The following is a 21,498-nucleotide window of genomic DNA, read 5'->3' as shown; positions in this document are numbered from 1 at the left end:
TCTAGAGGGCAGACATACCAGGAGACGAAGGGGTGGAGCCCCTGCAGGTCGTGGGAGAGGGCCCCCATCTCAGCTCCTTGAAGGGAAGGGCTAAGACCAGAACACCTGGGTTCCAGCTCTTGCTCTGAAACGTACTAACTTTCAACCCTGGGACAGGAACGCAACCTCCCTGTGCCCCAGTTTCTTCACCCAAGGGCTGCCCACAGGCCTGTTGCCTGCTCAGATGAGAGAGCCCAGAGGAGCCACCCTGGCCACTGGAACGCAGCGCTCAAACCCGCGTCGGCTGAGCCCTCAGGGGCTGTGGAGCCCAAGGCCCTTATTTTAAGCTCAGACTCCGAGCAGTTAGAGGTGTGCCTGGTCCCCTGCGTGAGTCGCTGGGGCCCAGAAGGGGAGCACTGGTTCAGAGAAAGGACTTACCCGGCACTCCCAAATAACCCTTTCTGACCCCCCACATCGCAGCGTGCAGCTGATCCAGAACCCTGCCAGGCCTGCCTGAGCCTTGAGCCTTGGCCCACGCCCACCGAAGCACAAGCCTCCCGCAGGGTGGGGTGCAGGCGTGGGGCTGCTGGTCCAGGAAAAGGGAACCCAGGAGGTCCACCTCACTCTGGCCCAGGTCTGACCCCGTCCTCCGAGTCCCACCCTCCCCCTCATCCAAGCCTCCTCTCTCCTCCACGGTGATTACAGTAATATATATAATTATAGTAATTATAATAATAGCACTCATTATCATAGTCACCCCCATCTGGAGGGTACTTTGTAGATTACCAGGCACTTTTACCACCATTATCTCATCTAACATCATTTATCTGATATTAGGCCTTCACCTTCAGATCTGGGGAGCCCTCTGAGATCTGCTGTCTCCCCTGGAGCCCTTGGGACTGGAAGTGTTGGCTGCCCACCCTGAGGCTCAAACCAGCCCAGTAGAGCCCTGTCCCTCCACCCAGAGAAGCCGTCGTGCCCGGGCCCCAGAGGAGGCAGCAGGTGCTCATCGTCAGGAGGGAAGCAGCTCCCGGCTGGCTGGACCACCACGAAAGCCTGGAGCTCCTGTCCTCACTTTTCAGGAATGGTGGAGAGAGGATGAGGGGCTGATGTCCCTTCCCTTGGGGAACTCGGGGGAATTTTGAGAGGTGGGGCTTGCTGCGAAATGTGCAAACCTGGCCCTGGAGCACTCAGCCCTCGGGGTGGATGAGCACAGCCCTGGCCCTGGAGCACTCAGCCCTCGGGGTGGATGAGCACAGCCCTGACGGCTTGTTCCCCGCTCATCTCCCTGCACAAGCCTCGCCCCGTTGGACAAGGACTTGAAGAATTCAAATTTTCCATCAGGACAGCTCTGGGACTTTCTTCTTCAGCTTCTGGGAGAGACGGGCGATTCCTTATACCGGTCACAAGTCAGCCAGTGAAGGTCACGGCTGTGGGGCTTCCCCGGGCAGGGGATTCTTTCAGGGCTGAGTTCCTCCTCCAGGGGCTCTGGTGCTGGGGATAGGGGATGGGGGTGGGGGGTGGGGTGTAGGAGTGGGGAGGGGCAGGGGGCGGAGCCTAGAGGGCAGTACTGTGGACCCCCTTCCCCACCAGGCAGAGGTGAGGGTGGAGGTTGTACCCAGGCCTCCAATGGCTGGTCAGCCTGTGGTAGGCCCCATGAGGCTGCCCTCTGCTTCCCCATCCCAGCTGCCCCACCGGCGCTCCATAGAAATGCCTCAGCCCAGTGTCCAGACAGCTCTCAGTCCCCAGGGACGGGTGCCAGTGGACATAAGGGCTGGACGGATGAGCTCTGCAGGAGAGCTGGGCCCCTGGTCTGGCACCTGACCCTCAGCTCCCCAGAAGGGCTGAGGCCAGAGCCACCTCCCCAGCCACCCTGGGCACTGATGAGCAGCACAGCTGTCTCTTTAAGGTGAGCCCCTCCTGAGGGGCCAGCTGAGGGATTAACGCCTTAGAAGAGCTTAAGGGAGAAGGAGAGGGAATGAGGTCAAATCCTCTTCCAGCGAGGGCCAGGGCAATGTCCACATGCTCCGGTTGGGGCTGGACTGTGGTTGAGGCTGCCTGACACAAAGGGGCCACCGGCTGGGCCACTCCTCTGCTGGGGACCTGGCCTAGAGAGGATCGGGAACAGTGTCCAGGGACTGGTTTCCCTGAAGCTGCCCCGGAGGCTGGCTCCTCGGGACACCAGGGCTGCCTGGAAAATCAGCCCAAATGACCGGCTGCTTACAGGGAAGGTGACACGCACTTGGGGGCCGAGGTCGGAGTCTGAGAAAACCCCGACTCCCGCCCTCTCAGTCTCTCACTCGGGCCAGAGGCTCAGCACAGTAGCTCTTTCCTTCCCTGCAAGTCTCACACCTCCGTCGTCCAACCCAGCACATCCTTCACTCTGAGCCCCTAGCGGAGTCATGGTGCCCGGACGCCAGACCCCGCAGGACACCTCGCCGGGTTTCGGGCAGAATCTCACCACTCCACAGGGCACTTCACTCGTTTTTGAAGAGTTTTCCTCCTTGACATCTCTCGGACCCCACAATACTCTGTCTGCAGCACTTAAAGCGAACATAAAAAGACCGTGGGGCTGGTTTTCCACAGTCAGGGTCTCCTTGGACAGACGGGAAAGTGTTCAGCTCTCCTTGAGATGAATGAGATTTGATCCCACAGCCGCCCCCAGGACCCATCAGCCCTTCTCCTTTGGTCCTCGCCCGATCCTGGCCACCTCTCCCGGCCCGGGAGCAGAAATTGCCTGTTTGCTCCTGGCAGGACCAACTGCAGCCCAAAGGCGGGTCCAGCCCCTCCTGGAGCCGAGCTGGCTGGGATCTGACTGGGGCCCTTGTTCTGACCACATTGACCTCACGGGTTGTGCCCCGCCCGGTCAGCTGCCCATGAGTCTTACCAGGGTATCAATCCCAGAGAAGGTGTGGTTCGCGTTGTCCAAGGAGTAGATCAGCTGGTACATCCCATCGTTGGTCTCGCTGTTTCCATAGAAGCCAACACCCACCGCAGCACTATGGGCAAGACCCCAAATAAGATTAGAGGTGACACCCAGAGGAGAATGTTTTTCTTTCTTTTATACACTATTTTTTAGACAGTTTTATTCTTTTTTTTTTTTTTTTTGTGAGGAAGACTAGCCCTGAGCTAACATCTGATGACAATCCTCTTCTTTTTGCTGAGGAAGACTGGCCCTGGGCTAACATCTGTGTCCATTTTCCTCTACTTTATATGTGGGATGCCTGCCACAGCATGGCTTGATAAGTAGTGCATAGTTCTGCACTTGGGATCTGAACCTGCGAACCCCGGGCTGCCAAGCAAAGCGCACGAACTTATCCACTACGCCACTGGGCCGGCCCCAAGAACAGGTTTTGGACTTTAGCTGAGCAACTCTTTCCTGGGAGTAGGGGAGAGGGGATGAAGCTAAAGCTCTGGCAGGTGCAAGGGGTGAGGGGTGAAGGCTCAGGGCCAGCCTGTCCCTGGCCTGGCCAACTAACTCTACAGCACATTTCATTTAGGCAGCGGGAAAATACTCCCATCCTCTATCCCATGGCTCTGAAGGGTGGAAAGTTGCTGGCCTGGCCCTAGGGACTCTACAGCGGTAGGTCTGGGTGGGGCCCAGGAAACCCCTCCCCAGGTGACTGACACAGGTGAACTTGGCAAACACTGACGTCTCATGAAACCACACTCTCTGGAAACCCTCAGGAGTTGGGGACATCCCCTCCATTCTCTACCCTTCCCCCTACCTCCCCATGGTACCCATGAGGCAGCCTCTCCTACTGAAAACTTCCAGTTTGTGGAAAGTGCCTTCTTATATATTGAGCTGATGCTACCTCCATGAACCACTCACCCACTGGTTCTTGGCTGTCCTCCGGGGCAGCCCAGAATGAGCCTTCAATTCTGCAAGACACCCCCTCAGACATCTGAATGTGGCTCCGTGTCACCCTTTCTCTCCTGCTCCCCGATTCAGGAGAGACCCTCATCTCCATCATTGCCACCCTCTAGGTTCTACTCTCTAACTGGTCAACGTTGCTCTTAAATGTGGCCTCAGAGTGAAGCACCCAAGCCCAGGCTGTCCATCAGCTCCAAGTGCAGGGGGACCAACGCCGTGGGTGCCCCCTCCCAACCACTGACCTTGTAGTCTACCAGCACCCCTGGATTTCTTCACAGTAACTGCCACTAAGCCCAGTCTCTCCTCTCTCCTACATGTCGCATTGAGTTTTGTTTTAACCAAAAGCAGAACTTTAAATCTATCCCTGTGAAATTTCATCTAGTTGGTTTTAGTCCAACATTCCACTCTGAACAAATCATCTCCAATCTTGCCTCTGTCATCTATCATATTTTATCTGATCCATACCACTGGGGGTCATCTGAAGATTGTTTAAGCAGCCTCCTGAGTTTTCATCCAAAACACTAATTTTAGGGGGGAAAGATGAATGCACATGTGCATACACTTACACTTTTTCTTTTTTCTTTAAATAGGACAAGACCTAGGACGGAATCCCCTGGGAGACTTATTCTTGACCCCTAAGTCAGCGTTTCTTAGGAAGTGGTCCATGGACCCCAGGACGGAATCACCTGGAGTGCCTGTTAAAAGTGTAGGTTAAGGGCACCCACTCTGGGCCCACTGAATCAGTGTGGTCTGGGAACATGCATTTTAAAACAAGGTTCCCACATGCTTCATGTGTCTAATACATGCACACACACACACACATGCTACAGTTAGGTGATCTACTGTGGAAATCAGTATTCTATGGATTCAACCAGTGTTGTTCAACGAGCTTCAATTCCACTCAACTGCACCATCGTCCTGTCCGTCTCTCTCCACAGCATCCACACGGAGACTGTGAGGACCTGATTAAATGCCCAGCTGAACTATTCATACATTAAACATATTGTATTTCCATGATCTTCCATTTAGTAACTTTATTTTAAAAAAGATTTTATTATGCTCTGAAAAATACCTTTTGTCTGCTCCTTGTGTTTATAACTTTCTCTTCCAGTTATCTGTGTTGTGATCTAGGGCTTTCTGGGGATTCAGCATCAACCAACGCCTTTCCATCCTTTTAGGTCTTCCTTCCCCTGTTTTCGAGAATGGGGCATTCTAGTTCTGTGCCTTCTAGCCTGTGGACCTATTGGAGATGCCCAGGAGGGGCTGTGCAATCGCGCCTGGTCTTCCAAGACCTGAAAGCGCCCTGCTGTTTCAAGAGGGTCCCTCAGCTCCCTCCTGTTGTCATTGGTCCTGCCCAGGCCATCCCCACCGTTCTGCTCGAGGGAAAGACCCAATACATGAGTTGGTGGTTCTGCCCTCTGTCTGGTGGGACAACACCACTATCTCCCCCAAATATAAAATCACTGTCCCCAGATAGAGGAGCACAGGATCTCTTCTCGCGTCCCTTCGCCTTTTCGGGAACCCCTTGTTCATAGTTTCTTCTATGGATTGTCTCCCTCTTCTTGGATCCTTGTTATCAGAGCTCAACTCTCCCTCCTCACCCCCAACCTCACCTCCCATCCCTCTACCTCTGCTTCTTCTACTCCTGCCCTGCCTCTCTCTCTCAGCTCACTCCAACCTGGCTCCAATCCTAGCACCACTCCAGCAGAGGTGACCGCTGACCTCCACGTCACCACCCCGATGGCACTGTCCAACCCCGTGCCACTCACAGTGGACAGTGCAGCTCCCCCTCCTCCGAGATGGCTGCCCCATGGCCCTGTGCCATTGTGGCTTCCCTGGCTCCCCCCTGTTCCCCGAGGCTTGGTCCTAGGCCCCCTTCCCTTCTCTCTCTGGATCCCACCTTTAGCAGATCCCACCCATGTCCATGCCCTCCATGCTGTCCACACTCATGAGCCCCAATTTCTAAGTCTAGCCTTGTCTTTCCATTGGTGCCCTTAACATCGCCACTTGGATGCTTCAAAGGCACCTTAAGCCCAACCTGCATCAAAGCTGTGACCTTCTCCCTCCCTCTGATTCTCTGCCAGCACATCGCACCTTAGTGGACGGCACCACATCACCCGTCCGGGTGCTTAAGCCAGAACCTCCTCCCTCACCTCCCCGTCCAGCTCACCACCGAATCCATGCCCTTGTCCCCTGTCTTGGTGCGAGTCCCATGGCTCTCCACCTGGGCCACCCCGAGAGCCTGTGCTTCACTCACGCCCCTTCCAGCCCACCCTCTGCCCTGCAGTCCGTGTGACAGTCTCATCACTGGACCCGTCCTGGGCCTGTTTGCCCTTTGATCTGTTCCTCCCCCTCGCTCTGCTCTCCATCACAGAGGGCTGACCCCTCATGGGGAAATCCTCAGGCTCCCCTTCAGTGGGCATCTGGTGGGTTCGGCCAGAGGGGGCACCGGCAGGCACTGGAGGCGGGAGGGGAGAAGCCGGGAGGTGGTGTGGCCCTCCCTCTGCAGCAGCTGCTGAGTTTGCCGTGTGGCTCCAGGCCCACCGTGGTTCACGCTTCTGCGGTGACACCGCCTCTCCCTTCTGTCCCTCTGGCCTGCAGGTGGTGCGGCTCCTGCAGCTGCTCATCTCAGAGGCTCTCCCCGCATCCGGCCTCCCAACTCTTCCATCACCTGGGCCACCACTTCGTCACATTCAGGTTTCTCTGTTCTAAACACTCCAGGGCTCTGGTTTCTGCTTAGACCTGACTTAGCAGGTCACCCTGTCTCCTTGCCAACCCCCCGCTTACAGTGGCTCCCAGTACTTTAAAATAAACCCTAACACAGCCTGTAAGCTCCTGTGTGGTTTGGATCCCGTCTGTCCCTCTTGTCTTCTCACACTATCATCCTACGCCCTCTGCCCTCCACTGCACCTACTGCCGATCCCCACCAACCCACAGCACCCCACCCCAGCCCCTGCATCCTCCCTTTCTGCTCCTGGCACACTGGCTTCTCTCAGTTCCTTAACCGCTCCATGCCCCTCCTGCCCCGGGGCCTTTGCACACACTCCTCTTCCCTCTGCCTGGAAGTACCTCCTCCTACCTTGCCCCCACCTGTGCCTGGTTAACGCCTCATCCTATGATCTTGGTGCCCTTGTCACCCTGTGACGCTGACTTGGTAGGCCACCCAACTCTATGCCTATTCCCTTCCTCCAAACTTCCTCCTCAGTTTGTAATTATTCCAATCAAATAAGTATACAATTTTCTGCCTCCCCAATCGACCAAGAGCTACCAGAAGGCAGAACTGGTGCCCCTTCTTCTTACCGCTGGCTTGCTCTTGCCTGGCACGTGGAACCTGTAGAATTTTGTAGAATGAGTCATGCCACATGCACCAGATGCATCCTCTGTCTTGAGTTTTCTTTATTTTTTAATTTTTTTTTTTTACAATTACATTTTACTTATTTATTTTTTTGAGGAAGCTTAGCCCTGAGCTAATATCTGTTGCCAATCATCCTCTTTTTGCTGAGGAAGACTGGCCCTGGGGTAATATCTGTGCCCATCTTCCTCCACTTTATATGGGATGCTGCCACAGCATGGCTTGACAAGCGGTGCTTTGGTGCGCGCCCGGGATCTGAACCCCAGGCTGCTGCAGCGGAGCGTGCCCACTTAACCACTATGCCACCAGGCCGGCCCCTGAGTTTTCTTTAAATGGCAGGTAATTATAACTTATTGGAATTGATCCTCCAAAGTCATTGTTACTGTTCCAACGTATTCTTCTGTCATTTGTGGTGTTTTAAAAAAATCTGAGCTCACACGAAAGAGCTTCTTGTGTGGTAAGCACTGCTGGGGTCGTTGGTTGTCTCTGTCCCACCTCACCCGGCCCACCAGGCCCCACCTCTCCCTGCCCAGGCAGCAGCTTGCTCCCAGCAGGGGGCTTTCTCACACCACAGTTACTGCCTTACTCCTCTCTGCTGGGAGTCACACTCCTCTTTGAACCCCCAACCTGGGCTAGGGCTCTTTCCTTTAAGTTCATGATTTAAGCCCTGGTCGCAGTCTCACCCAGCCCTGGGCCCTTCTCTGTGCTCAGGGCTTCGTCAACCCTGCCATGCTGCTTGGGTTCTTGCCTATCTTTTGGCGTTTATGACCTTCCACTGCAGGCAGGACGGGACTGGGAACACGCTCTAATGGAGAAGAAACTGCAGTGGCAAGGGGAGCTGCCAGGATGGGAACCCCAGCGTCCCCACTCCCAGGCTCCCTGTGTCCTGTCTGCCTCCGTCCTGCTGCCGAGACAGTGGGGTGAGTCCTGCTGAGGGTTCAGGGACATAATGGGCACTTAGCAATGAGGGATCCTACCCCTTGAGGGACCACCTCCAGGAGCATCTCAGGGTGGACCTGAGCCTTTTAGAAAAACCTCTGTAGATACGAAAACAAGAAAAATATGACAACTCCTGAAAACGGGGCCAGTGCGTGTACGGACACCACCTGGGCAGTGCGGGCTCTTCCACAGAGTTAGAAATCCTCACTTCAACATCCAAAGCAAAGAAGACCCGGCCAATGGCACTAAGAGTATTGCTCTTGTGAGAAGATGAACTGATCTGGAAGTCAGTTCCTCTGATCTCACTGACCCAGGGCGGCAGCGGGGAGGGGACAAGGATGCAGAGAGCAGAGATGCCCTGTTTGGGAATGCCGTCCGGTCAACTGCTCAGGGAGCTCCCTGTGGGGCTGCCAGGCACGCCCCACCTGCACCAGGGCAGGGGTTAGGGGCACACTAAGGAGACGCCCGTCACCACCCCAGGCATGTGATTCCCACTGCCTGGCAAGAAAAGGGACAGCCTTCACCCTGGGGACAGGCTCTCCCATCGAGGTACCTGGAGCTCAGCCAGGAGACTGTGGCCAGACAGCTGATGAGCCTCTTGGGGTTTGTTGGGGGGCTGGTGGCAGAGGGAGAGGTAGGGGTCTCCCGGTCACGGGGCTAACCACTGGCAAGACACAGACGGTCAGGCTCACCTGTCATCCACTGTGTCTGCCGAGTGGGCCCTGGGCCTGCGTCGTCCCCTGCAGACTGAGAACCCCTGAGCTGCACACGCTGGCCCAGGACAGAGGGACACTCACCAGCAGACGAGCCCGGCCACCACGGCTGTCCAGGTGACACAGCAGGAGTTGCGCTGCTTGGTCTGCACCGCGTCGTCCTGCCTGCAGCAGCACACGCAGACCAGGTGAGCCGCGAGGAAGATGAGGTTCAGGCCCAGGCAGACGGCGGCCACCAGCCCCAGGAACAGCAGAGACTGAAGCGGGAGAGGCCTGGGGTCAGCACTTGGTCCCATGGGAGGGGGTTCGGGAAGTGCCCTGCCCTCGGGCCCCGAGCTCCCGCTGGGGATGTGGGTGTAGGAACCAGACGGAGCTGTCGTCCATTCTCCTCCTGCTATGACTGAAGCTCCTGCTCTGTACAGAGGCCTGGGCCCCCAGGGTGCGGGTGTGGGGAGAGATGGAGCTCAGGCTCAGGTGGGAGCTGAGGACACGAGACCAGTGGATGGGCTGCGGTCAGCTGAGGCGGAGGTGAGGGAGGAGCAGCTGGAGGCTGGCCCCCGGGTCTGCGGCCTCCACCCCTGGACGAAGACCTGGGCCCGAGGAGAGGCTCCGAGCTGCTCAAGAGACAAGACAGGAGCCGTCAACCGACAGTGAGGGCTGGGGCGATGAGCTGCGGGACTGAGGGAGACAGACGGGGAGAGGGACATCCAAGCGGAGCAGAGCATCCGAGACCCCCTGGAGGAGACGGGGCTTGAGCGGGACGTCTCGGAAGCTAAGTGGGACCTGGGACAGAGCCAGGAAGGGACAGCCTGGCGTATCTGCTTCCTCTGAGCCTCGTTCAAGGTGTTGGGGTCCATCCAGAGGAACAAGAAGCCAGCTCCATGCTGGGGGCGGGGGGAGAAGTCAGGACATGCACGTGCGGAGTCCCTTTCACCACATCCTGAAAGGGACAGCTGAGCCCCAGGTGCCAATGGTGGCAGAAAAGCCCAGAATTCTGAAGGGGGCAGGAGGTGCCGTCTCAGGCCCGCCGAGCACCTGGGGGTCCTGCAAAGGGAGCTGCTGTCTGCCAGGAGCCCAGAGCTCCCCCCCACGCCCTCCAATCTCTTGATTCAGCCAGATGGGCACCAGATGGCACCAGGATTGGTGGCTGCCAGCCAGGCCTGGACCTGGCTCTAAGGTTCCTGAGCTGACAGCCTCACCCTGTTTCCCACGTGCCCCCTCAGTGGTCCCCCTCCAGAACCCCCAGCGCTCCAGTCTGGGCTGTTGGGGCGAGAACCTGTTTCAGGGGACCCGTATGCTGGTGGTGGTGATCAGCAGAGTGGGGGAGATGCCAGGACCCTTCCAGTCTAAGGGGGAGACAGGCCTTGTGCAGGAACACACACACCAGGAGATGACCTTGAAAATCAGAGGCTGGGGTCTGCAGTCCTGAGGCCCGGGGCCACTTTGGGGGGGGCGGAGCCTCAGAGTGGCGAAGGCACCTGCTAGGTCTGCCCTGCCCCTGTGATGGCTCAGGCTGGCCTTCGGACCCCTAACTTGAACTGCTCTGCTGGTCCCCTGGGCCAACAAGATTCTGAGCCTCAGTGACAAATGGCTGAAGTGGTGGGGACAGCCCAGAAGATGGCAGGAGCGATGACTCATTTGGGAGTGGGGGGTGGATCTGACTTAAAGTGTGGCTCTCACCTCCAATGGGATAGACATGTCATAGGTACAGCCAGGAACCTGCCCCCCCCCACCGCCTCCCTCACTTGCAGCACGGATGATAAGCCCTCCTTCAGGCAGCTGGGAAGGCCCAGGGGACCTGAACACATCACGCCTGCTGAAGTCGTCACGGTGTGGCAGGGGCGGGGGCTCTCCGGCCTGGACCACTAGGCCCGTCCCACGGACTGACCCAGGAAGCCCCTGCCCTGTGAGACAGCGGAAAGGAGCTGCCACCTTCCCACCCCCAGCCCGTGCCCCCTCACTGGAGGGGCCTGTAGCCCCAGGCCAAGGTGAAGGAGGCCAAGGAGAGATGGGGGGTTTAGAGCCTTGCTACTCAAAGTGAAGTTCACCAACTCCCGACCCCGCGGGGCACTGACATCTGGGAGCTTGTCAGAAATGCAGACTCTCAGGCCCCACCTTAGACCTAGTGAATCAGAACTGCATCCAGAGACATCCCAGGCGACCTGTATCCCGTTCAAGTCCAGGAAGCCCTGGATTAGTGTCAGCAGAAGTTCTCAAACTTTTCCCAGCAGCTTAACCTTTTCTTCCAACAGACTCGCTTAGTGGAGCCCCGAGATACAGAGCTTTCTCTGATGGAGGAGTGGATGGAAATGCCATGCTTTGTCTTGGCCACACCCTGACAGGCCCCTGAGGCCCCTCTGCTAAAACCCAGGGATCCCTTTAACAATTTGCAAATCACTGTGCAACATGCATAGCCCGTGACCCGGCAACTGCACTCCTGGAGAATTCCCTTACAGAAAGGAGAGCTCGTGTCCCCACAAGATACACACACGAATGTTTACAGCACTTAATACAGCAGTGATTGCCACTGGAAATAACCCAAACGTCCACCAACAAGAGAATGGACACGTGAAATGCGTTATAGTCATAAAATGGAATACTATGCAGCTGTGAAAAGTAAACTATGGCTGCACACAGCAATATGGATGAATCTCACAGATGTAATATCGGAGGAAACAAGCCAGACACAAAACAGCAGAGCCTATATGGTTTAATTTATATACAGTGCAAAATCATAGAAATTCATCTGTAGTGATTGAGGTCCGAACAGTAGCCACCTTTGGGAGGGTATCGACTGAGAGGGAGAGGGAGCCTCCTGGGGGTCAGGAATATGCTTTGATGGGGATGGTGTCACACACACACACATATTAAGATGTGCAAAAGTTTCCTGTAAGTTATTCCTAATGAAAAAAAAAGGTAACAAAAACCCAGACAAATCTTTTGTATCAATTAGAGACTGGTTAATATCCAGACTTCTCCCAGTGACCCTTGACTTTTAGCTTGCCTTCCAGACAGTCCCACTCTCAGTCTATCCTCAGACAGGAAAACCCACTGACTTTACCTTGTGTCCCCACCCAGCAAGGAAGGGCCTCCAAGAAGTGGTCAAGGTGTGGGTTGGTGCCATTTCAATCCCCAGACCACAGCCCATCCCCACCCCCGCTTCGTCCCTGCGGCCGGCTCCCCTATTTCATGCTCTCACAGTCCCCGCCAGCCCCCTGGCCTCCCGCAAGCCCAGCCCCACGGCAGGGCCCCTGGGATTCAGCGGCCAGGGGCCTCTCTGAGCTGGGCAGCTGGCCTCAATTAGATAACGCAGCTCAGTCCCGGGAGGCCACGCCCAGGGAAACCCAAACGCGGGGTCCTTTGTTAGCACTTCACCTTGGAACAGGGAGGACAGGAACGGGGAGGACAGAGCTGGATAGGGGCAAAGCGGGTTGGGAAGAGGAAGGGAGGAAGGTAGGGGAGGAGGGGGGAGGGGAGGGGAGAAAAACAGGAAGGAGGAGTTGGAGGGAGGAGGGAGTGGAGGTCTGACCAGCAGAACCATCTCCCACAGCCACCCTGGCTGCCGCTGTCTAACAGGCAATCATTTTCCTGCTCCTAATTAACACTGCAAGTCCCCGTGGGCATGGGGTGGGGGGAGGGTGGAAGAGGGAGACTCTCCTTCCAGAGGGAACCAGGAGCTCTGCTCACACGCCCTCCTGCTCTGACAGATAGCCTAGAAAGGGTAAATTCCCACATCGCCCAGCGCCTCCTCCCACACCTCCCCCTGCCACGCAGCCACCACCATCACTGCCACCCCCTCCTGCCCCAACCCCATGCCTGCCCCAACCCCGCGCCCACAGCCCCACATCAGGGCTCAGGCTCCAGCCTCTCCTCATCAAAGTGACTTCTATTAGTTCTGGTTTGTCACTTTGTAACCCAAACACAGAGCACAACCCGGGACCCAAGCTGGGGACAGCAAAGACCGATGGGCATTCTGGGGATGCCGATGCTGCAGCTGGACCCAAGGTGCTTCTGCACTAGGTGGGGCAGAGGGCAAGAGCCTGAGTGCCCCTCACCCCAAGACCCCAGGAGACACTGGAGAGTGAGCCAGCCCAGGGGTGACGCCGGGGGAGGGGAGCTGGGGCAAGTGGCAGGAGTTGGGGGGGGAGCTGGAGCACGAAGGGGGAACACTTCCCGGGGTGGTGTGGGGTGGGGTGGGGAGCAGGGGGCAGCGTGACTGTCCGATGACCATGACTCAGTGTTCAGACTGGATGAATGGGGCTTCCTCATCCCAGCTTTGGCTCCCCTCAAATCTCGCTGGCTGGGCTCCCTGCCTGGCCCATCCTCCTAAGACCTACCCCCAAGTCAAAGGGAGGGGAGGCCGGGGTGGGGACAGGGGGAGAAGCCTTGTAGTTCTGGGTGCAGCCCCCACTCCGTCCCCTCTCTTGGCCTGAAGACACACTCTTGGGGATCTCTGGGGAGTCTGTGAACTGAACCACCCAAAGCTAACACACGAAAATGCATGCCTAAATAGAAAAAGTTAAAAACATCCTCTGCCTCCTCATGCATGTCCCAAAAGAATGGTTGATCCACTGAGGCAGGGAGAGGAGGGCGGGACAGAAGGCACACGCGCGGCTGCTGCATATTGGCAGCAACAACAATTACCATTTGCGGGCACTGGGAGCTCACTAAGACACTTCAAGTCCATTAGCGCATCAGGGTCAGGTCTCTCGAGAGGGGTTGGGTGGACGGTGACAGGGGCACCAACACCCGAGGTCAGAAGGAAACTGAAGCTTGTTCTGCGAGACACAGCTGGATCGGCACCAGGTGCCCTTTCTGCTGTCCCCAGCTCTGCCCAGTGGACCCCTGGCCAGCTGGGGTCTCCTCCTTCCCAAGCAGCGCTTCTGGCAATTGATGACGGGCCAGGCGGCACTGGCTGCATGCTTTATACCCACTCACTTCTCGGTCCTTTTGTTATCTCTCTGAAGTAGGAAGCGTCTCCATCTCCACTGCTTCTTGTCCATCGAAGGTGAGGAGACCTAGGCTGAGAGGTCTGGACTGCTGCCCCTCCACATACAGCCCCGACCGGCTCCCTCCTCACCCTGGGGCTCACCTCGTCTGCCTCTGCTGACCCGAGGGCGATCTCCCCAGGTGCCTGGTGGACGCAGGCCAGGCAGCCTGAGCAAGGACTCGGGGTCAAGTCCACGGAGCAGAGGGGTGGAAGGTTTCACCATCAGGGGCTTCTCCAGCTCCCCAAGACCCCAGAGAGGGAGTGGACCCTCTGCTTCCTCAGGGAAGTTCTGGGGACTGAATTTGTGCAGGACATTCCGGTTCACCAGGTGACCTGCCCTTCAGTCACCGGGCTTCTTCCCTTTGCCTTTCAAATCCCAAGTACAGCCCGTCCCCTCCCTTGAGCCTGCACCTGCCTGTTTCCATTTCCACTAGCCTTTGGTGTGTACACACACACACTGTACCACAAGCCGGCACTGTTCATTCCTGCCTGTGTTTTCCAGTTTTCCCTGATCAGTGTCTGTAGCTCACTTTCCTCTGTAGCCCCTGTGGGGTCCTGGACTTGCACATGACGCTGGACCCCAGGGCCAGTCTGCCTAAGGATTTGTGTCACTGGGTCCCACTATGTGCTGTGGGACCCTCTATGCACTAAGCATGTTACACGGAATAGCTCCTCCAGCACTTGCAGACGAGGGAAATGAGGCTCAGACAGGTACAGACACCTGCCACGGTCACATAGTATGTGATAAAGCTGGGATTCTAACCCAGACAGCTGGATGGCAGAGCCCCAACCCCAGCTACTCAGCTGCTGTAGTGCCCAGCCCACAGACCCTGGCTGTCTTGGTCAACAAGTCACTCCACGTCTGGCACAGCGCTTGTTCCCGAGTCAAGTTTGCTGAATATGACTGACAGCAGAAGGTACCCAATCCATGGTGTTAAGTGATCTGCTGCCTGACTCTGGCACCCACTCAAGAGGGAAGGGGATGTCCAGGAGAGACCCATGGTCAGACAACAGGGGAACTTACCAAAATAGGAGCCGCCGTAAATAACACCCAGAGCCAGACTTCCCGTCCAGGCCCACTACACTCATCTCCCATTCGGGGCCCTCAGGAGCCTAAGCGGGACAAGGAGGGTGGGGTGGGCCCGGTGTCGGGCTGCCCAGGAGCAGTGGCCCACGGGAAGGGCATGCCCTCGGAGTCACTGGATGCCCAGCACAGTGTGCCAGGGTTCGAACCCTGGGAGGAGAGGGCCAGGGACTGTGAGTGGGTCCCTCTGGCTCAGCTGCCACCTCTCCACGGGGCTGAGGGGGGTGGGGCAGGCTCAGACCCTGCCAGCCACAGCTGCTGGCCAGACAGGTGCTGTCTCTGGGGGCCAGCGGGGTGGGGGAGTGCCCTACCACCCCTGCCCCCACCCGGAAGTCTCCTGACCCAGCCTGGACTTGAGATTTCCTGCAGCGGAGAGGAGAAAACTATGGCTAGAGACTCCGGGGGCAGGATCTGGGGCGCAGGTTCAACACACACACGTGCAACAACACAGCTGTCTCTGCAGTCATATCCGCCCTCCTCTTTTCATGCATTCACTGGGAGCGGAAGAGCCCCTCGAGCTATCCCCAGGCAGCCACATTCTCAGGGAACACCGACTTCCACAGGCAGGGAGGCAGGGCTGGGGGAGGGAGGGGCAAACCAGCCCAGTTGCGTCCTCCATCCCGGCCAGCGTGTTCCCGCCCGCCAGCAGGACAGGGTCCTGATTCTCCCCTCCCTTGGGGAGGGCAGCCACCATCTGCCTGAGGCCTGAGGGCGACAGGGACACTAGGGGTTATTATTAATTCCCAGTCACCGGTGCATTGCACACTCTCCAGGATCAGGATACTCCTGGCCCCGCAGGAGAAAGGCCTGGCGGGGGAAGAGGGGAACAGCTGACTCCCAGCTCAGTCTCCCGAGAGGCTGCACTCCGCCCCAGACTGGCCCCACACCGGGAGATCCTGCAGAGAACCTGACACTGTAGGCAGAGGCTGCCAGGGGTCAAAGTCCAGAGATGGGCATATAGCTCTGAACAAATGGGCCCGGCCTGGGCTTTCCAGCCCCTGAAGCTTTGATCCAACAGGGAACTGACCCAGCCAGACCACAGGGGCTGGAGCAGCTTGGCCAGACCTGAGAAGGCTGGGAGATTTTGCAGCCCGGTCTGGGCAAGGAGGCTGGGGAACCCCCACCACCACCACCAGGATGGTGTGCAGAAACCACAGAGGGAAGGGCCAGCAGGGCAGGGAAAGGGCAGAGTTGCAGGACGGGAGTGGCTGGCCAAGAAGCCAAGACCCTGGAAATCCAGGGCCTAGAAGGTGCGTATGTACTTGGAGCAGGGTGACGCTGGTGTGAGATGGGGCTTATCTGGGGCCACCTTCTTTCCCCCAAACATCCACATGTGGCTGTGGGTTCTCAGCGCTCCAGAGGGAAGTCGCCCCCTGCCGCTGCCCCTAGTCCTGCAGCCTTCTAGCAGAGGCCCAGGCAGAAATGTTGGCAGCGGCTCCCACCCTGCAGGCGGGGGCTGGGGAGGAAGGGTGCTGTCGAGACGAACTTGGGAGACTCTGGTCAGTTTCTGCCCAAACTTCTCCGAGGCCACCCAGCCCCGTAAAGAGAGCGCCCGTCTTGGAACCGCAGAAGGAGGAAAGCCCCCGGAGCGCCCCTCGGCGTCCCCACAGCTCGAGCGCCGGAATTACCCGGGTACGGGCACAAATGGCCCCCATCCCGCCCCGCGCTGCCCTCCCCCTCGACGCTCAGCCCCCGCCCCCCGCCTTCCTCCCCTTCCCCATCGGCGGCTCAACTCCCATCTTTCGAAGTTTCCCCGGCCCATGAGGTTCCCAGATGCGAGGGCTGTGGGCGAAGGGTCCCGGGAGAAAAAGGGAAGAGGGGAAGGGAAGGGGCTGTGGAGGAGAGTGGGAGGGGTCTGAGAGGGGGACGGGAGAAGGAGTGGCGCGGGGACTGGGGGCGCCGGCCGTGGCCCGGGAATAGGTCGGCGCAGACTCACCTCCTGGTAACTCGCATCGCGGGGGTTGAAGGTGCTGTTCACCGGCTGCAGGCGCAGGCCGACGTGCGGGACGCTGTGCAGCCACGCCACCCACCAGGGCGCGATGTACTCCATGCGCGCGGCTGGCATGGCTCGGCCCGAGCCCGCCCGCCCGCCCGCCGCGGCCTTAGCTGCCGCCGCCACCCGGCCCGGGACGCGCGCCCGCCTCGCCCCGTTCTGGCCCCGCCCCTCAAGGGCCCGCCCCGCCCCGCCTCGCCCGGGCCTGGCCCCGCCCCTCAGGGCCCGCCCCGCCCCGCCCCTCCAAGCCCGGTCCCTGGGCGCGCGCCCCTCCTCGCCCCCTCCGGGCCCGGTCCCCCGCCCCCGACGGGCCCTGGGGCTACAAGGGGTCTTGTCCAAGATCCCGCAGCCTTTTTCTGGTCTGGAATCTGTGCTGGCCCCACGGGCGAAAGAGGTGGAAGGAGAAGGGAAAACAGCGCAGAACGCTCCCGCATCTGTACTTAATCGCGGTCTGTAGGTCCGGGCCTCTCACGACTTATGATCCGGTCAAGGATATAAAGTGTCAGGGAGCGCAGCGGGCAGTCTGGCAGAAGAGGTGAGGCTGCCGTTCCGAGGGCTTCTAGAGGGTAGTAAGCCTCTTCCGTCCCCTTACGGGGACGGAAGGGAGCAGCATTCAGTCTCTGGGTCACTAGTTCTAAATTCATTCCCAATCACTCACTGAGCATCCATTGTGTAAACCACGTGGACGCAAGGAGAAAGACGACGCGGTCCTGCCCTCGCGAGCGTCCGGCCTGTCTGCCCAAACTACCTGATGCCGCCTGGAAGCACTGGGCCCTGAGAAAGCAGCTGGATTCTCCTTGGCAGGCGGGATCGGCGGGTCTCCTGGAGGAGGGGCCCCTTGAGCTGTGCAGGGGGGAAGGGAGGAGAGCTCTGCCAGCGCTGGCAGGGACACGAGAGCCGTCAACTTACACATGTTTCCTGAGCACCTACTCTGTGCCGCGCACTGTTCTCTCGGTGAACGGAAGCCGACGAAAACTCTTGCCCGGAGGGAGGCTGCCGCACTTTAGTGGGCGGGTGGTGACCGTGCACACCTAAGGGCGTAAACTGCGCGATGTGGCAGGGTGCTTCGGAGAAAAGCGAGAGCAGAGCAGGGTCAGCGGACCTGGACGCGGTCGGGGGCAGTCGCAGATCCGAGGAAGCCTGGCGGGCGCTTCGCCGAGTGCTCTGAGCACTTACGGAGGCCCCGGGCATGAAAGGGCCGCAGTCCTACGTCTGCAGACAGCGTGGCGTGACCGCACGACGCGCGGGCCGGCCAGGAGAGGGTGAGGCTGGAGACAGGTCAGGGCAGGGTAAGGGCCGGCCTAGGTTGGTGAGGTGGGAGCCCAGGAGTTAAGAGGTCGTGAGGGGATCGGGCTTGGGTTGCAGACAGCGCTCGGGCAGCCAGCCTGAGGGGTGGTAGCCAGGAGGCAGAGCCACCTGAGAGGGGACTCAGAGACTCCTCGGTTTCTGCCTTGGGTAGCCGGGTGGACGCGGGCGCCCTGAAAAGGCCCGCGAAAATGCGTGGCTCCTGGAGGGGCCGGTCCACGCACCCCTATTCTGGCCCCTGTCAGAGATCCAGGTGTCCTGTGGTCCAGGTCACATTCCCTGCGCCTGACTGCAGCCATCTCATCTGCACATGCCCAAAGCTAAGGCCGAGTCGGGCACAGAGCCGGGAGATCACTTGCTCTTCTCTCACAGGGGATTTTCTTTCACAAATTCAACAAATCTTGATTGAGCACCTTGTGCCTTCTAGGGCATACGGTGATGAAGAACACATCCACGCATGCCTGCATGGGGTCTGCGGTCTAATGGCCTAGGTGGGGCAGTCTTCATCCCACCCTGAGATTAACCACAGACTCACAAGCCGGTGTGGTATGCAAAAGGGATGTTTCCTGAAGGATGACACCTGAGGTGAGAGATGAAGGATGATGGGGAGTAACTCGGGGTGCCCTGGGGGGCCAGAGCAGAGCAACAGTAACTACAAGGCCAGGGACCAGGCAGAGGGTAGAGACCAGCCAGTGCAAACCTGAGTGAGGGGGTGACAAGGAGAGAGTGGAAAATCACAGGCACAGGAACAGATCCGCGGCTGGCTGTCAGGCTGGGGTGCGAGAGGGAACTTTGGGTGCTGGAAATAGTCTCTCTTGATTGCAGTGGTGGTTACACAACTGTGAATGTTTGTCAAAATTCATAGTACTGTGAACCAAAAAGGACGAATTTCACTGTAAATTATACCCCAATAAGCGGTCCTTTAAAATAAACACCTTTATTTTTTTAAAAAAATGAGAAAAGAGCCTGGCAATGCAGCAAGGGCAGAGGATACACTGCCCCTGGGAGGGGTTTTGGTCTTTGAAGCGGCCACCGCTGGTTGCTGAAGAAAATGGGCCCTGAGCGAGCACTGAGCCGGCAGGACAAAGAGGCCCGGATCCTCCGAGATAGGCACTGCCTGGTGCTGTGCACAACGTAGGCCACCCGAACCCCCCCCCCCCCCCCGCCCCGCGCTCCACGTCAGCAGCACAGAAGGCTACAGCTCTGATCCTTGCCACCAGGCCTCCCGGGTGACCAGGAAGTTATGAGGGTTTGGCACTCATCTAGGGAGATTACAGTCACAACTGTGAACTGTGAGTGCTGCAGGAGGGGAGGGAGGGCAAGACACCAGAGACCCCAGGTGGGAGGGTCCTGCCTGCTGGGAGTGGCATGGAGTCACCCACGAGGACTGATCCTGACCCTGTGCAGGGGAGCCCGGCTGGGGCTGGGGCTGGGCCCAGAGAGGGAGCGGTGGTGGAAGGGGAAGGCCTGCTCGCTGGAGGATGCTAACTGCACAAGCCCTCCCTCAGGGTGGGCACCTCAGCCACCTAGGTGCAGCCTGGGATCCCCAAACCTGCCTGGCCAGTCTGCATGCAGCTAGACAGTGACTGTTCTAGCTGCTTCCCCAGAGGCCTGCTGACCTAGACAGAAGAGCCAATGAAGCACAGCGGCAGAACAGAACCGGAGACCTCCCAAGGCCTTGTTAGGGCATTGAAGTGAGAACAGCACTGCCGCCTATTTCAGACTGGAACACCCACACCTCACCATTTACCTGGCGCACAGCCGAACCGGCTCTCTCGAGCTGACAAGCTGACCTCAGCAAGGCAGTGGCTGGCCCTGGTCACCTGGCGGCTTAAAAATACACCTATGCCTCAAACCAGCCTGATCAGAATCTCTGGAATCAGCCCTGGCGCCATGGTGAATTTTTTAAAGTGCCCCAAATGACTCGCAGGCCCAGCCAGGGCTGAGAGGCGCCCTATGAAAGGAGCCTTCTCTAGACACAGAGGCCAGACAAATGCCCGCAGCGTTTGTCTCCTAGGAGCTGGGGCTAGTCTCTGGACAATGTCCTGGGACAAAGGGAGCCCAAGTGGCAAACCCTCCCTCTTCCTGGGAAGCCTGAATGATGAGAGTGGGGAAGACTGGAAGCTGCCCCATCAGGGTCTGTCAGCAACCACTGAGGGCCCGTGTACCCCTCTCCCAAAGGAAACAACACCCATGCCTCTCATGACCGAATTCAAAAACTACCTCACACCCTTTACACTCCTATAGAAACAAGTTGCCTAATGATTTCCTGCACAGCTACTTGGGAGGGGATTTCATCACCATTTCCAGACCTGCAGGGTCGACTGCTCATTTCTTGTAGGATAGCGCCACCTTGTGGTCTGTCCTGACATGACTCCATATCCACCTCTTCTCAAATTTGACAAGTGCCAGGACCACTTCTAAACCCGTTAGCTCATTTAACCCTCACAATCACTGAAAACAGGTATTGCCATAACCATACAGAAACTGAGGCAAGTGTTGGGAAACACACTCAGCTGCCTAGGAATGGGCCTTGGGCCTGGAACACATCCTTGCCAAGGGCTACGGAGCCCACATGGCCTGTGCTGCACTTGTGACTCCTGTGGGATTAGCTTCCTTGTTTCAGGCTCAACGAATGTTTTGTCTGCTGAAAATGTGTGCATCATATGGCACCTGGCCAACCACACTGCTATCTGCCCTCCGAGAGGAGAGGAGGGGTGGGGGTCCTTCCACTGAGACGTGAGGGCGAACTGCCCTGCCACTGCACAGGGGCACATCCAGTGGCTGTGGAGGACCGACACCCACTACTGAAGCTGATCTTGCCGTCTAAGCGTCATCCCAACCATGCGCGACTGCGACTGTTTTCTCCTTGGCGACTCCCACACCAAGATGCAGTGGACAGTTTAGAGCCTGCCCCTGGGAATGCTAACTGGTGCATGGTACTCAACAGAGGTGACGGAATTTCTCCTGAAATTCTACTTCCTACCACAGTTAGCAAGTGGTAGAACCAGGATTTAACCCCCAAGTAGTCAGGCCTGGCTGGGACCTTAACTGCTATACCCATGTTAGGATCTGGGCCTTTAAGAACCTGTTTGAGTACTGTGCCCCACTCACTCGCCCACCACCCCAGGCAACTCGACCTCTGTCCCACAGCCCTCAACCCAGGGTCACAGCTCTGGCAGGCACCCGGGCTCTGCCCTTTAAATGTCAACGAGATGTGAGGCTGCTCTTTCAGTTCCAGGGGCTCCTCTCCTGTCTCGGGATGTCCT

The 21,498-nt window shown here is 58.1% G+C and overlaps 1 protein-coding gene across 2 annotated transcripts in view; it reads right to left on the bottom strand.

The window, feature by feature from the left end:
* Positions 1-17,033, bottom strand: part of TTYH2 (tweety family member 2) — a 40,978-nt gene extending 23,945 nt beyond the window's left edge. The window contains exons 1-3 of one of the 2 annotated variants that reach the window (XM_087441507.1): positions 16,868-17,033; positions 8,942-9,114; positions 2,867-2,978 (exon numbers count right to left, since the gene is read on the bottom strand). In XM_087441507.1, coding sequence (XP_087297633.1) covers positions 2,867-2,978; positions 8,942-9,114; positions 16,868-16,996 — 414 coding nt within the window. In that variant the 5' untranslated portion in view covers positions 16,997-17,033. The remainder of the gene's footprint in view (positions 1-2,866; positions 2,979-8,941; positions 9,115-16,867) is intronic. The other variant, XM_004432713.3, reaches the window with a different exon arrangement.
* Positions 17,034-21,498: the final 4,465 nt, after the last annotated feature.

Source organism: Ceratotherium simum, chromosome 16 (genome assembly GCF_057802395.1).
Source record: "Ceratotherium simum simum isolate JZ-2026a chromosome 16, ASM5780239v1, whole genome shotgun sequence".
NCBI lineage: Eukaryota > Metazoa > Chordata > Mammalia > Perissodactyla > Rhinocerotidae > Ceratotherium > Ceratotherium simum.
This window is presented reverse-complemented; position numbering and strand designations above follow the sequence as displayed.